General features: G+C 31.8%; 1 protein-coding gene across 1 annotated transcript; it reads right to left on the minus strand.

The window, feature by feature from the left end:
• Positions 1 to 13299: 13299 nt before the first annotated feature.
• Positions 13300 to 15770, minus strand: LOC112768977 (uncharacterized). Its single transcript, XM_025813359.3, has 4 exons — positions 15135 to 15770; positions 14303 to 14440; positions 13984 to 14160; positions 13300 to 13660 (listed from the first exon to the last, which is right to left on the minus strand). The coding sequence occupies exons 1-4, from the start codon at positions 15621 to 15623 to the stop codon at positions 13577 to 13579; spliced, it is 888 nt and encodes a 295-aa protein (XP_025669144.1). The 5' UTR covers positions 15624 to 15770; the 3' UTR covers positions 13300 to 13576.
• Between the last annotated feature and the right edge of the window lie 771 nt (positions 15771 to 16541).

A 16541-nucleotide genomic window follows, 5' to 3' on the forward strand; every position in this document is an offset into this window, starting at 1 on the left:
AATGCATATGTGTTGTCATCAAGGAAAAAAATGCATGAGTATGTGAAAAAGTGAAGAATGGGTAGTTAGGTTTGTTTAGAATTGTATAGGTTGCTATATAGGTTAGATGGGAAGTTTAAGGTAATCAAAGATTCAAATTTCAAGTCCACTTGACCAAATATGCATCCTTACCTTGACCCTAGCCCCATTACAACCTATGAAAAGTCCTCATGATAGTTGTATGCATGCATGAAATAAATGTTGATTGTTAGATGAAAAACAAATCTTGGAAAGCATGATTAGGAGAGAATTGAGTGAATCGACCCCATACACTTGAGTGAATAGAGTGCAAACACTTCCAGTGAGGGTTCGATGCTCAATTTCTTGTTCCCGACTTTCATGAGCTTTCTTCTTGCAAGTCTACTTGAACTTCATTTTGATATTTGAATTGGTAGAATTCATGGATCGTTATATAATCTTGGCCCTACTTGTGCATGTATGTCTTGGAGATTGATTTACTTTCAACCAAGTAGGTATAATCACTTTTCATTTAGTTACATTCATTTAGATAGGATGCATATAGTTTCTTTGCATTGAATGAACGTTCATACCCCTTTTCTTGTCCTTCTTGGTTTAGCAAGAGGACATGCTATTGTGTAAGTGTGGGGAGGTTGATAAACCCCATTTTTAGGGTTTATCTTGTGTTGAATTTCGAGGATTTTGTCAACTTTTCTCCCATTTATTCACTAAGATAGCATGGTTTTGTAAATTCTCCTTTAATTGTGCTTAAGAGTGAAAACATAGTTTTTAGGTCTTAAAATAGCTAGATTTAATTCACCTTGATTCTATTAGATGCCTTGATATATTTGTTAAGTGATTTCAGGTTTAGGAGGCAAAGATTGGATTGAGGAAATAAAGAAAAAGCATGTAGAAATGGAGAACTCATGAAGAAATGAAGGAATCGCAAAGCTGTCAATCCTGACCTCTTCGTACTTAATCGGTCATAACTTGAACTACAAAGGTCCAAATGAGGCGGTTCTAGTTGCACTAGAAAGCTAACATCCAGGGCTTCAAAATGATATAAAATTTTCCATAGTTGCCTGAAGTTTAGAGACACGTACATGTGATGTACGCATACACATGGAATGCTGCACATGACTCACTAAAGGCAACTCGTGGCCATCGTTTTCTGAAGCATTTTGGGCCCAATCCAACTCATTTCTGATGCTATTTAACCCAAGTATTGAAGAGGGAAGGGGGAAATTAGTTACCAATTAGTTTTAGTTTGAGTTTTGAAGGGAAAGTTAGTTTCTAGAGAGAGAAGCTCTCTCTTCTCTCTAGAATTAGGATTAGGTTAGATCTAGATTAGAATTTCTTAGATCTAGGTTAATTTCATGCTTAGATCTACTTTTGTAATTCTTCTTCTTCTACTTCTCTTCCTTCTAGTTTAGCATTTAATTCTTGTAATTCTCTACTTTTATGTTGATAAATTTTTGTTTCTTCTATTTCTCTTAATGCAAATTATGATTCATGTTCCTTTATTTTTGAATTGCTTTGTTGTTGTTTAATTCCTTGCAATTGAGTAGTGTAGATTTACTTTTCTTGCAAGTTTACTAGGCTTTCCTTTTATGTCTTCCAAGTTTTTGTCAAAATGCTTGGTTGGATTTTAGAGTAGGTTTTTCTCCTCTTGGCCTAGGTAGAGTAATTAGTGACTCTTGAGTTATCTAATTCCTTTGTTGATTGATAAGTAGAAGTTGCTAATTGACTTGAATGCCACTAAATCTAGTCTTTCCCTTAGAATTTGGTTGGGACTTGTGGAATCAAGTTAATTCCTCCACTTGACTTTCCTCCATGGTTAGAGGTTAAATAAGTGGGAGTAATGGACAATTGTGGTCACAATTGAGGAGGATAACTAGGATAGGACTTCCAATTCTCATACCTTGCCAAGAGCTTTATTAGTTAGTTTATTTCCTTTGCCATTTATATTTCTTGACTATTATCTCAAAAACCCCAAACATGCCTCATAACCAATAACAAGAACAATTTATTGCAATTCCGAGGGAGAACGACTCGAGGTTTGAATACTTCGGTTATTATTTTTAGGGGTTTGTTACTTGTGACAAACAAATTTTTGGATGGAAGGATTATTGTTGGTTTAGAAACTATACTTGCAACGAGATTTCATTTGTGAAATTCTACACCATCAATTTTCCAATCATCAGCCACGCGTTCGTCTCGGAGTCCTGTTCAATTCTATCTAAACTAAGTGGTAAGTCCTTCTGTATATCATGCCCAGTTTTCTGTTCCCCTCTTTTCCATGAAATTTGTTTCAGTTTTGAGTGATTTTGATGATTTTGGTGGTTTAGGTGCAATCTACAATTGGATAATTGTTGGATTATACTCCAATCATCAATGGGTAAGGTAAGAAAACTATAAACCCTTGTGGGTTTCACAATTTTGTGTATCTTAGTGCTAATTTAGTGAATTATGTGAATTAGTTTGAATTTATGTTAAATTGGAGTCTGAACTAGTGAATTGGAGCTCTTGGAACAACCCTTGGTGGATGGAATCATTGGAGTTGACTAGGAATCTTGAAGCTTGAATTTTGGTGGTTTTGAGTTTAGGGGAGAAATCAGCCAAGGTATATGGTTTAGGTTTCTCATATTTAATATTTAATATTTTGTGAAAACTTAGGCTAGATGACCTAGGATATCTTGAATCATGACTTTGAAACATGTTTTTTTGTAATTTTAGTGGACATTGAGTAGATATTTGATGATGTTTGAAGGATTAATGATTCATGATTGTGGATGTGGGTTTTGTTGATGAAAAAGGATTGATAAATAATATTTTGGTTGATGAAATGGCAATGTTGATTAAGGATATATATGAGTACTGAATGATTGGTAACTGTATTAGGTATAATTGAAAATCTTGGGTTAAAGTAATTTACATTGAAGTGAAGTTGGTTGTGGTAGAATGTGGGTTGAAGGGCTGTGTTGTTATGATTTTAGTATGATTTGGTGCAAGGTATTGTTGAGTGAATATGGCTAGTGCCTTATGTTATGTGAAAATAGAGGTTGGGAAGATTTTGTAAAAAACTAATTTTTGGCCGAATTTCGACGAGTCATAACTTGGCTTTCGGACCCCCAAATTGTTCAAACTTATTTCATATGAAAATTAGGTCCGTGAAGTTTATACTGGATGGAAAATATTTTAAAATGAAAAAGTTGTGCGTCGGAAGTCCGGAGTGCAAAACTGAAAATTCTGGAGCATTCAGCATTTTTGCTGTTATGCATATCTTGCGTACGCGACCACTATACGTGACGCGACCAGCCTTTTCGGGTTGGGCATCTCGCGTACGCGTGACGTCTCAGTATTGCAGTCCCACGCGTGTCCCACGTGTACGCATGGCTCCTTTTTCAGCAAACACGAATTTTGTGTTTTAAAGTGTAATTTTGAACCCCTAAAACCCCTATTTTTACTCTTTTAGCCCCTAAATTTTAGTTGGATACTTACTAATGAGGTGAAGTTAGGAAGGGGGAGTAACTTGGGAGTGAAGCAAGTTGTGGAGTAATGAATTATGATTTGTGAAGTGGTGATTTTGAGCTGGAGAAGTGATAACTGAACTAATATAATTATGAGGATGATAATAATGAATTTCAATTGAGTGAGAGATGAGTTGATGATAATAACTTGAGATTGAAGAAAGATTGTAAAGGGGTGATGTAAGTTGAAAAGTTTAACGGGAAGTCTGGTTTGTAAATAAATGTGATTCACTACAAGAATAAGGCTGATTAGCTACCACAAAAACAGTCGGAAAATCATCGCTAATTTGATGCAAAATACAATTTGTGACGGATTAGCTACCGCCTAGCAACCAATACTTTTCTCGCTAATTACAAGTCGCAGATCAGTGAGGCAAACACAATAGTCGCTAATTCATCGAAAAAGTTTTTTAGCGACCGAATAGATAGTAGTAAATCTATCACTAAATTAAAAGTTAATTACAAAGAGGAAATAGACTAACAGGTAGTTGCTGATTAGCGTCAAACTCTCCTGCAGTAAACTCATCGCTAAATCCAAGCCAACTCCGTAGAGAAAATGGAATGCTTAGTTGACGCTAATTAGTGAGAAAATTTTCCGAATCTAACTTGTCGCAAGTTGTTTGCTAATATAATCGTAAATCTATCACAAATTGAAGCAAATCTATAGCTAATCTTTGAAAATTCTTAATTAAATTTGTAATAATTTTGTCACTAAACCAAAGCTAGTCTAATTGAGAAAGCAAAGTTATAAAGTAGTCGCTGATTTGTGAGGAAATAATATGTATTTAATTAGTTGCAATACTATCGCAAATGTCATTACAAATTCCTTTAAAACTAGTAATAAATCGATAAGTACCTCGCACTTTAAGAAAAACTAGCTTTCGCTACGCTTCTAAAGCGTGCCAAAAGTAGAGATACAACAACGCTTTTAGAAACGTGTCGATTGAATTGGTTTTAGCTACACTTCAAAAGCGTGCCAATAGGAGACATAACCACGCTTTTAAAGGGAGAAAATAAGAAAGTATAAAAAGAATTAATTTTTTATTGATTTACATGCTATAATTATAACTAACAAAATTATAATCCTATACTAAAACTAATAATTTAATTTACATAAAGCAAATGTAATGCCAAAAAGCCATAACAATCTCCTTGTTTCAAGCTAAAATGGAGAAAAATGTTTATTCCATTTTTGGTAAATTTGCGGAGAAACCATCAATTGAGTGTTGATTACTTCATTAGTTCTGCAGATTACAAAAAAGCAACACAAATCAATAAAAAAATGGGAAATTTTTTGTCCATACATGAGGTCATAGAACTATAAGTCAAACTAACTCATGATGCAGAATTCCATAAATGGATTCATAAAAGATTATCACCAAAGAAGTAGCAAGAAATTCAACAAAAAAGAAAAGAAAAGAAATTCATAATAATAAAGAATCGAACAATAGTCAAAATCAAAAGCACTGCACTACACTACATAACATCATGTGATTCTTGTTTGCATGCAAAAAAAAATTAATCAAGATAGACAACAGAATCAAATAGAAGAATGCAAGATGAGAAATTAAAGAAAAAATTTTACCAAGAAACACAAATAGGATTCATTTTCAGCTCCTCTCAACAGAAGAGAACAGGGTGAGTTGAAAGTAGCATGAGCCAACAAATAGCTGAATAATTGATAAGAGACGTTGAAAAAAGAGAGTAAAATAATTGACTATTTAACACTGACCTAAAATCAAACAATTGATTCTCATTAAAAGAGATTGCATCAGAAAATAGGTTCAATGACATCAGTCTACAGTAGTAATTTGTGCAAGTTCAACCAACACAATTAATAGAGGATGTTAACCTTCTTTCAAGGAGCTGCTCTATTGCCTAGTGCCAGAGCACTTTTTCCTTTACCAGGTTCTTTCAACTTGTTCTTTTTCTTCTTTTTCCTAAAAATTATATGAAATCATTTTCAGGAGAGAAAAAGTAGTGCAAAACAGTTGGTATAAATTAAACAAAAGGCACAATGTGTCCTTTTTCAGTGACCCTTTTAAAAAAACCAAATGCTGGTTGGCACAGAAATGTAAGATGTCACTAAATCAGTATATTTATCTCACCTGTCTTGCTGCTACGATTTGATAGAGTAAAACCGTCGGCTTAGAATTTCTTCTCGGTTAGAGGAAATAACTTCGTTGCAAGTATAGTTCCAAACCGACAAGTAATGCTCAATCAAAGTTTAATTTTGGTTGTCACAAGGTCAACCCCAATAAAAATAACCAAGAGTATTAGTCCCGGGTCATTCTCCCTAGGAATCACAATCGAGTGCTCAATTATTAGTTGTGAGTATCATGGGGGTTGGATTGATAAAAGGGCAAGAAAATAAATGACAAGAAAAGTAAGCAAAGAACTAAAGAAAGCAAGTGATAAAGAGAGACATTCATGGCAAGGATTGAGAATATAGGCTTTCTATCCTAGTCATTAATGATCATACAACAATTAACAAGAGCTAATCCTATTTAGTCATCAACAAGACCATAACTGAACTCAACAATAAGCATTCACCATTCAGCACTAATCACACTAAACCCTTCACCAAAGATTAACCAGCAACCAGTAATTACAAAACAGCAATTATACTAACATTGGTACATTATAAACAGAGCTAGTAACAAGAGCAAAATTACAAAATAGAGCCAGCAACCAACAACCAGCAACCAACTAACAACAATTACAAAACAGCAATTACACTAACATTGGTACATTCTGAAACAGAGCCAGTAACCAGAGCAAAATTACAAAACAGAGCCAGCAACCAGCTAACAACAATTACAAAATAGCAATTACACTAACATTGGTACATTATGAAATAGAGCCAGTAACCAGAGTAAAATTACAAAACAGAGCCAACAACCAGCAATTACAAAAAATCACAAAACATTAAAATGAAATTTTGAACAAAATTTTCCGAAATTAAAAGGAAGAAGAACCGAGCATTCAGAAATTAAACAGAACCAGTAACCAGAGCAAAATTAAAAGGAAAAGCCAGTAACCAGAGCCACTAGCCTTCGACAGAGACACAGACAGCAACTGATGAGACGACGGCGAGTGGCGACCCGATGGCGAGCTTCTCTAAACCACAAACAGAGAAGCCAAAGAGGACGGGGATGACGTGCCGAGCTACCTAAGTTCCGGACCAGTAGAAGAGAAAGAAGCAGAGGCACCGAGAACCTGGGGATGGTGGCGGCATAGAACCTAGGGCTAGGGTTTTGCTTCAGGGGTGTGTTCAGTTCAAGAATGATTTGTGGTTGGGGGGTGTTGGGGGAAGGGGTTCACGGATGTTTGATTTTGTTTTTTTTTATATAAAATCAAAACGGCGTCGTTTTCTTAGAACTGGACGATTACCGGTCCGGTCCAACCGGCCGATTTGGTAATTTCTGCACGGTTCTCTCTCCAACGGTTATAGGCAATAGACCGGACCATTTTCATCGTCGGTTTCTGATTTGACCGGTTCAACCGATCGGTCTGGCCTGATTTTCAGAACCATGGCCTGAACATTATGAGGCTAAGTGAGCTACAACTTCTGGTAAGGTAGCCATGATGTTTTCTTGCCTCTTTTAAGCTTCACTTTGTTCTTGAAGAAATGAAATGAGAGTGTCATCTATGAGTGCTTAAGGTAGAAAGGAGGGTTCATTGTTTGGGAGAGAGGTTTTGTAATTGAGAAGTGGTTTATATTGGTGAGAATATTGAGGTGGTGCATATGGGGTTGGTGGTTCTTGGGAGTATTGATGTTGGGATGGTGGTGGTTCAACAATTGCCCGTTCATAATGGTCATAAGGGTGTTCATAAGGAGGGTATGGATTTGGATCATGTGGAGGTGTTTGATGGTATGGGGCTTGTGAATATGGTGGTCGTGGCCTATGTTAAGGAAGGGTTTCATACGTATGTGGTGATTATGGTTGATAACCATAAGGAGTTCCATCATAGCCATTAGGTTGGAACTCATTACAGGGCAGATTGTAACCATAAGAGACCAGAGGAGGTTGTTGCCAAGAAGGTTGTCTATAAGCATGTGGCTCCTTGCTCAATTGAATTTCCGATCCATAATGCGATCAATCATTGAAGTTCTCATTTTCTGAAATATAGTTTTAACCAAACTCATAGCCAAAATGGTGAGAATTCATAAAGAAAAGAAGAAATAAAAATGGAAACCTATCAAGAAACAAATAAAAACGAACTTCTAACTACTAACAAAAATCAATAAATAACCAAAAAGCAACATATTCACATGTTAACAATAGCCAATAACAAGTACACATTGTAACTCCCCAACAACGGTGCCAAACACTTGGTGACAGGCCAAATGTCAGTTCAGATTTTCTCAATAAAAGAAATCACGTTGCAAGTATATTTCCATACCAACAAATGACCCATATCAAAGTTTACTTTGTCACGAATGCAAACCAATAAAAACCGAGAGTATTAGATCTCAGGTCATCTCTCAAAGGAATTGCAGTGAGGTGTGCATATTATCAGCTATGAGAATAGGGGGTTTTACAGATAAACAGGCAAGAAATTAAATGACAAGAAAATAAAGCTAAAAACTAAAGGAAGATAAATGCTAAAAGACACTCTTGACAAGGATTGAGAATCAAAGCTTCCTGTCCAAGTCATTGACCACAAACATGGTGATTACCTAGAGTTAATCCCATTTCATCATCTCCAACATCAGGAGAATGTCAAATAGGTATATTTAATCCTAATCCATATGTCTTACTCGTCAATGGAAACAAGAACCACTAACAACCCTAAATCACCATCAATATTGAACATCAACGACTCTCGTGTCACTAACCACGACATGACAATTACAAAAGCAAACCCAATTAGTCAACCTCTAATGGTGAGATAAGTCAGTCGGGTTTAATTAATCTCAATCCATAGGTCTTACTCGTTAATGAAAATGAGATTAATTAAAATCTCCAAATTATCAATCAATTCGGACATTAGTGACTCAACATCACTTCAATTACTCAATTCCAATCCAAGAGTGCAAAAATTTATCCTAAAACAAAGAGAAGCGTTTTCACAAATACTTGGAAAGTATAAAAGTAAAACATGGTAAAATTGTAATAATAATAAAATCTAAAACTACCAAATGTAACAAAGCAATAACAATAACTCAAACAAGCAACAATAAGCATGAAAATATAAATTGCATTAAAGAAAATCACAATTAGCAAGAGTTCATAAAACTAAAAGCAACAAAATAGAGAAATTAACAAGATAAACAAAGAAAACTAAGATGCTAGAACAAAAAAAAGTAAGAAAAACTAAATAAAAATAAGACCAAAACCTAAATATAAGGAGAAAACTAAACCTAAAATTCTAAATTCTAGAGACAAGAGAGAGCTTCTATCTCTAGAAATCTAACCTAAATCATGCTAAAAACTAAACTAATTGCTTCCTCCTTCATCCTCCTTGAGTTTGCCTTGAAATACTTCAGAAATGAGTTGGATTGGACCCAAGAAAGCCCTGAAATCATGACCCACGTGTTCACTTAAGTGAAATCACGTGCTGGCAGTCATGCGTATGCATGAGGCATGCGCACGCGCAACATGGCAATTTTCCAAAACATGCGTACGCACAACTTGAGATTCATGTGTACCATAAAGCATGGGTACGCACAACCATGAGATGCTCCAAACTTCATTTATTTATGATTCTCCACTTTTGCATGCTTTTTCTTCACTTTTTCAAGCCATTCTTGCCTTCTAAGCTTGAAATCACTCAACAAATATATCAAGGCATCGAATAGAATTAAAGAGAATTAAATTTAGCAATTTAAGGGCCTAAAAATATGTTTTTAATCATTAAGTGCAATTAGAAGAAATTCACAAAACTATGCTATTTCAGTGAATAAATACAAAGTTAATAAAATCTACTCAATTCAACCCAAAATTTACCATAAAATAGTGGTTTATCAATTATTCATCAAGAATAGCAAATATGTGATCATCTTTTTGTAATTTGTAGCCAATTGCATGTAAAGAGTCGACTAACTATTAATTTTTGCTGAGATATTCTAGAACTGAACCAGTTTTCTAATTGATTAAAGATGGGCCTTTAAACTCTAAATTCTTGTTGCTGAAGATTTAGAGAAATAATCGTTGAGGACGTTCCAGATTTCATAAAAGTGATGACAATGAAGAATTTTGTTGGAGTAGTTATTGAGGCAAGAACCGAAGTTGAAAGTGTAAGTTTATCAAGTCTCTATGTTTTGAATTATGCAATTTCTACTATTATCTTTTAACAAGCATCTTTTTCAAATTATTGTGGAATCTTGGACATGTACAAATGAACTTCAAGGCTAAGACTACGGAACTGTGAATAGAACCCGGTGCCTCTAGCTGTTGAAGTTATTATCATACAATTTATCTCCAATTGGAGATTTGGATTTTTTTGAAGGTGATGATGAATCTGACAGTGTAATGAACATGGCAGGAAGAAAGAAGAGAAAAAAAAATAGAAAGAAGATCGAGGAGGAAAAAGAAGCACGCAAAAGCTTTTGATACCATAAAAGTTTTCTTAGAAGCTTGGTATGGAATAGAACTATAGAAGAATAGGAGTGATAGATTACTGAAGCAGAGAAAGAACAATGAAAGAAAACTTAGAGAGTAAGAATGTTGAACGTATATCAATTCTATTTCATATTGAAAAATGATTACCATCCTAATATTTAGAGATTCTAATGAGTCATATATATAGAAAGCTAATATCCTTACATGACTGAAATAGGCGAAACAGAAATAATAGATGCTTACAATTCATAATAGAATTTCATTTTCAACTTACTACCCTTAATAATATTTCTCTTAAAATTAAAGATATCCACACTTAAAAATTAAATCTCTAAATCTGAACATTCTCTTATTATCATAATATTTTATTAATTCGAATATTTTTGATACGACAATAATTTAATTACAAGATTTAAGATGGTATAAAAATTTAATTATTAAAAATTTTTAAACTATAGGAACTTAATTATAAATTTAATAAAATTATAAAACTAAAAGAGTAATTTAACTTTTCTTTTATTATTATTTTTTTACAAATTATATATATTCTACAACTATGTGAAGAATAATTCCTCATCCTCTTCTTTTATTTGCACAATGTATGGGACTGGCACACGCAAGTTAATAGAAAAGCCGTACATGATTTGCTATTTGATAGAAATCATACTTGCAAATTGCAACATGTAATATGAAAATCGTTTGGTCGAAGCAAGTTTCCTATTTATTCAACAATTTAAGTGAATAAACTTATATTCTTTTATTATATGTATTTATTTTATTATTTAGTTCATTTTTTTTTTCTCATTAGATCTTAAACTTCCATCATAACTGAAGAATAATATAGACACACACTATAACACTATTGACAGTTAGCGATAATTCCGGAACAATATTGCGGTAGTTAAATAATGCAGAAAGATAGATTGCGAAAAAATGGTTAGTGGTGGTTTATGCTAATTGTTGAAATAAATGTCGCGTAATATGAATTAGTTTTGCGGCAGTTTTTGTCCGCTGTCATATTTGTCATTCGAAATGTCTATTAATTTTGCAGCGGTTTACAACCGTCGCTAAATAGCAGATCAAGAAAAAACATGGCTCATTTTGCGGTGATGATTTTAACATTTTCATTACTCTTTCATTGTTTTGCCTCTTCTATTTTGTCTATTTTTTCAACTTTAATTTATTATAAATTAATTTAAATAAAAAACTTTTAACAAAATAAAAAAACAAAATACCATAAGAAATTTAATTATATATATGCAAACATAATATATACGATCAAATTGTCATAAGTGCACCATTTCTTATAAATTAAAATCAGATAATTTTTAACAAAATAATATTAGATAAATATCTTTTTCAGATAACATAAGCCAATTTTTCTAAAATTATTTTATTTATCTTAAATTTTAGACTTAAATCGTAAAGTTTTTTAATCTAAAATTCTAATTATAAATTTAAACACTTAAATTGATTAATATAACCAACTGAAATTAGTTTCCTATATTTTTTTATTATTAACTAAAGAAAAGCTCCATTTCAATTATTTATTTCCTCCTTTATGTTCTTTCTTTGTTTTCGTTATTTTTTCATTATTGCCTTCGTAACCCACTAATTAACACTTGATACTCTGTTGATTTATCTCTGATATATACTTTGCATAATAGCTGCAGAAAAAATATTAATAAACAACATATATAGTTAATCTTTGGCTTAGATTGAAAAAATATGCTATAAATGATATTATATATGAAGATTAGTAATTCTTCATAACAACCCTAGGGACAATTTCTAATAAGCATAACAACTAAAGTTTAAACAGTAAAAACAAATAAATGAATAATAATGAAATAAATTATAAAAATTTTAAAACCAAATAATCAAAATAACTGAATACTTATATTAAAATAAATAAACATCAGAATAGTTTAACATGCACATCATAAAGGATTATTTTCTTTTAACTAATTGAAAAAAATTCTTACCTTATGGTTTTTAATTTAGAGGCTTTCTGAAAACTTTAAAATAATAAATGTTATAACTTAACTAAAATAAATTTAATTATACTAATTTTATGAACTTACTAGTTATTTTAATGTTTTGTGAGATTTTGTATATGTACATATTTGAGATTTTATTAATATTATAAAAGAGTGTTATCATGTTATGTATGTATATATACTAAAAATTAATTATCAAATCAATGATCCATATAAAATATAAAATATATATTAAAAAATTGTGAAACAACATATATATTTTTATACAAATACAAAATAACAGATTTATTATCACTTTTTGTCTATACATAACAAATTTTTTTTATAAATAGGAAAGAGTTAAAGTAGTTTAACTGCATAGGGATAATTTGTTTAAAAAAATTGGACAAGTGGATTAGTATAGCTCCGCGTGCCATTATTCAAAGTATAAATAAATTTAGCAAACTAAGATGTAACAGAAAAGCAGAATTAAAATAAAAAAAAACCTCACAAATCTGAATCTAATTTTCTGTCTTAATATATAGGATTTTAGTATCAATAAATGCAATTCCCTATATTTCCGAATGAAAGAGACTTTAGCATCTCAAATGTTAAATTAAATCTTTCCAAACATCCTCTTAATAGTTTATTAAGTATTTAATATATACATAACAAAACGCTTGTATTGTATTTTCACAAAAATGTAATAATAATACTATGCTAATTGCGTTGGAAAAAACTACTAATCCTATAAATATATTGATTTTTCTCAAGGGAAATTAATCAAACTATAGTTAGATCGTTGTCATTTTCTTTCTTTTGACTAATTTCTCTTCTACTTAAAATTGGTGAAGAGGTTATTCTCCAAAAAAGCTTAAAAACCAAATTTAACTCAAATTAAAGATCGACAAATATATTCATAGATATCCTAGAATATATGAGAGCTAGAATTTCCGATTAGTGGCTTTCAGGTAATCATCACAATGAATGAATTACATCAGTAGAAGAAATTGACTAATTGAAACAGTAGTGTTTGATTTGAAGAGATTGTGATGACTTATAAGCTAGCTAGCTAGGTTTATGTATTGGAATATTTTTGTGTCTACTCAAACGTAAAAGCCTTAGTCTCTTTCACGGAATATTATATCTCAATCAACACAAGTATCTAGTCAAACTAGACCCATATAGAAGAAGAGTTCCGTAACAAAGTAGATGCCTATGAAATTAACATGGAAGCAATAATATTATCATTAATTATTGATAATCTACATAGCTATGCTAGCTGGTTATACTGCCATGCATAATTAGAGTTTACAACTACGTGATTAATTATCAAAGAAAAATTAGCAAATATAGTTATAGTGAAATTTCTCTCTCTCTCTCTCTCTCTCTCCACTAATTTAATTAAACCCTCCCTAGAAAAAAAAGAAAAGAAAAAACACCATACGTGCTTGAAAAGCAAGGGTTAATTATGTTGAATCATAGTAATGCTAATTAAGCTCTACATGTCTTCTGGTGAAGAGTGAGATAAATAGACCAAACTTGCCATGGCTTCTTGCAACCAATCCTCCTCATCATTCTTTAACTGCCAATAATAAAAAAGATTAGATTATTGTTAATTTCAACTTTTAATTATGACATGCCACAAATTATTATTATTATTATTATTATTATTATTATTATTATTATTATTATGACAGATTGATTAGTGAATGAATTTAAAAGAGAGCTAATTATCAGGGAGATATTGAAACATTTTATACATAGTTCATGGATAAATTTAAAATCATTTAAAATAAAATTAATTTTAAATGTTAATTATGTCATGTATATATAGATTCTCTTTAATTCTCACATACATATCCGTATTAACAGTACATAACAGAGAAAGAAAAAAATGAATGTTACCTGGAACTGGATTGATTCACCACCATAAAACTCTTCTTTCAAATCATGATGATGATGATGATGATGATTCTCATTCTTCTTTGTAGCCATGTCTTCCTCACATAACAGCTCATTGTTCCTTGCAAACCTTCCCCGAACTCGAACTCGCCTATCGGCTAACGTTTTCCGGCATGCATACTATACATAGAACAATTAATAAATCAATAATGGTTATTGCTTTATAATTGAAAATTTTTAAGTCTAAAAAAATTAATAAATATATAAAGAAAAGGGACAAGCGTGTGTATGAAAAAAGCTGAGAATAATTATTAGAAGAGACCTTGATGGTTTTGTTAAAGTTTCTTTGATTTCTTTTCTTCAAATATCGGAGAATCCTTTCCTTCCTTTCTTCCTCTGAGTACCTTCCTACCTTTATGTTAGGTTCTTCAATTGCTGGCATTTGATTTCCTTGAATTCCCTGTCGCATAAATTTCAAAAGATTTAATTAACATTTGATCATTAATTAATTAAACACCATATATAAGATCACTGAATACTACTTAAATTTGATAAAAAGAACTTTAAATTAAAATACTCTTTCAAACATGAAGTGAGATATTATTTTAATTTAAGAAACTTAGTTCTAGCTAGAAGAAAAATAATATCTTAAACTTAAAGAAAAACATATGTATCATATGCTAATTATTGTTTTGTAATAAAAATAATTTAGCTCAGTGCATAGTTAACATCATGCCATGCACTGTCCCTTCCAACCAAGGTTTTTAATTATGATTAGATCTCCACTCTGCACATCAACGAAAAGTGAAAAAGTTGAAATTTTAAATTCAATAAATTGGCAACCGCAGTACACCAATATTGTGCTCGCAACTATAATTTAAAAGGGATACTCATGTAAATTGTTTTGATGTAAAATTAATGGTTAAAAATTAATAATTTATAATTTAATTAAAATACTAAATTATCTAATATTTTTCAACTGACAACATCAAACGAAAATAGCCAATGAGTTATAATTCAAATGACATAGTCTCCCCATACTCATCTAAAAGGTGGCGGATTTGAGTCTCTCTATCTTTGATAAAAACAACATCAAACAAAAATATACTCTCTGTATCCAATTCAAAACAAATATAAGTATGCATATTGCGTACCCAATTCTCTCTTGTAGCGTTAGAATAAGTAGGCTGTTTAATATCCTCCTTGAAACCACAACATTCTTCTCCAAAATTGCCAAGACCAGGCCGGTAGCCGCTGCTGAAGTCTTGAAATCCGGCAGTGGCGCCGCCATAGAAGCCCATTTTACAGTCAGAGATGGCCGGCACAGCCATATCGGATGAAACACCACCACCGCCAAGTTGCTCCGCGAAACTTGGCACTGCCCAAGAAGAAGAATTCATGGTGTCACAATCAAGTGCTTCATTATCAATAATCAAAGAGTTGGTGATGTTGTTGTGGTTGTTAATGAAGAAGCAATCTTGGCCACTACCCCATATAGCGAAATTGTCCATAATGATTGATGAAGCGTTGTTGTTGTTATTGTTGGGTGCATGATAAGGAAAATCAACAAGATCGGTAGTGAACGTGTAGTTTGAATAGAACTGATGATGAGGGATTGAAGAAGCCATAGTAGAGAGGGGCATTAATGGAATTTTTGTTTCTCTTGTTTATTATTTTTGGCTGTGGATTTTGGGATATTGATTATTATGAACGCGAGGTGTTTGTGTTTGTGTTTGTTTTGGAGTTTTTGGCTTTGTGGCTTGGGATATTGTTATATAGTTGTTGATGTCTGTTAATGTGCGTGTGTGTGTGTATTTATATAGAGAGAGGGGGTATTATTGTGAAAGTGTGTGTTAGTGGGTTGAGGCAAGTTGTTGAGGCAAGTTGCAAAAGCTATAATTAGTAAAAATGGGTCATTATTAGGCAAGCTTCGAATTTTGGATAGAGAAAAAAAAAATTAACAAACTAGTCAGCTAAACTATTGTGGAGCTTTGTTTAGTTTCTTATATATATACTAAATTTAAATCACAAAATTAATTATTAATATAAAATATATATTAAAAATAAGTCAAATAATATATATATATATATATATATATATAAATACACCTTAATTTTTTTGTGTATCTATATATAGAGAAAATGTTTAAAAAAATAATTTTATAATTATTTTTTTTATAAAAGAATTGAAATTCTATCATTATTTTTGTCCTCATAAAATTTTAGTGATTTTACTACCAGACAAAAGAAATAAGTTTCTTTATAATTAACCTTAAATTCAACTCCAAAGAAGAAAAACCTTAGTTCTTGGAATAGTAACATGATTTCATGACTTCTGCATTGCTACTACTGTTGTGTGTTTTGAAGCTTCTTTACTTGGGTTTGTTTCAACTTAGAAACTGTAAATTAAGTGGGCAACATAGATATTTTATATGGAGTTTTTATGGATAGCTCTATTAATAAAAAATAATTACAAAATTATCTTCTTTTAAGTGTAGTATATTTTTAAACTTTTTTACGAAATATTTAATTGTATATTTTCTTTCAACTCAATAATCGCA

This window comes from Arachis hypogaea, chromosome 18 (genome assembly GCF_003086295.3).
Source record: "Arachis hypogaea cultivar Tifrunner chromosome 18, arahy.Tifrunner.gnm2.J5K5, whole genome shotgun sequence".
Taxonomy (NCBI): domain Eukaryota; kingdom Viridiplantae; phylum Streptophyta; class Magnoliopsida; order Fabales; family Fabaceae; genus Arachis; species Arachis hypogaea.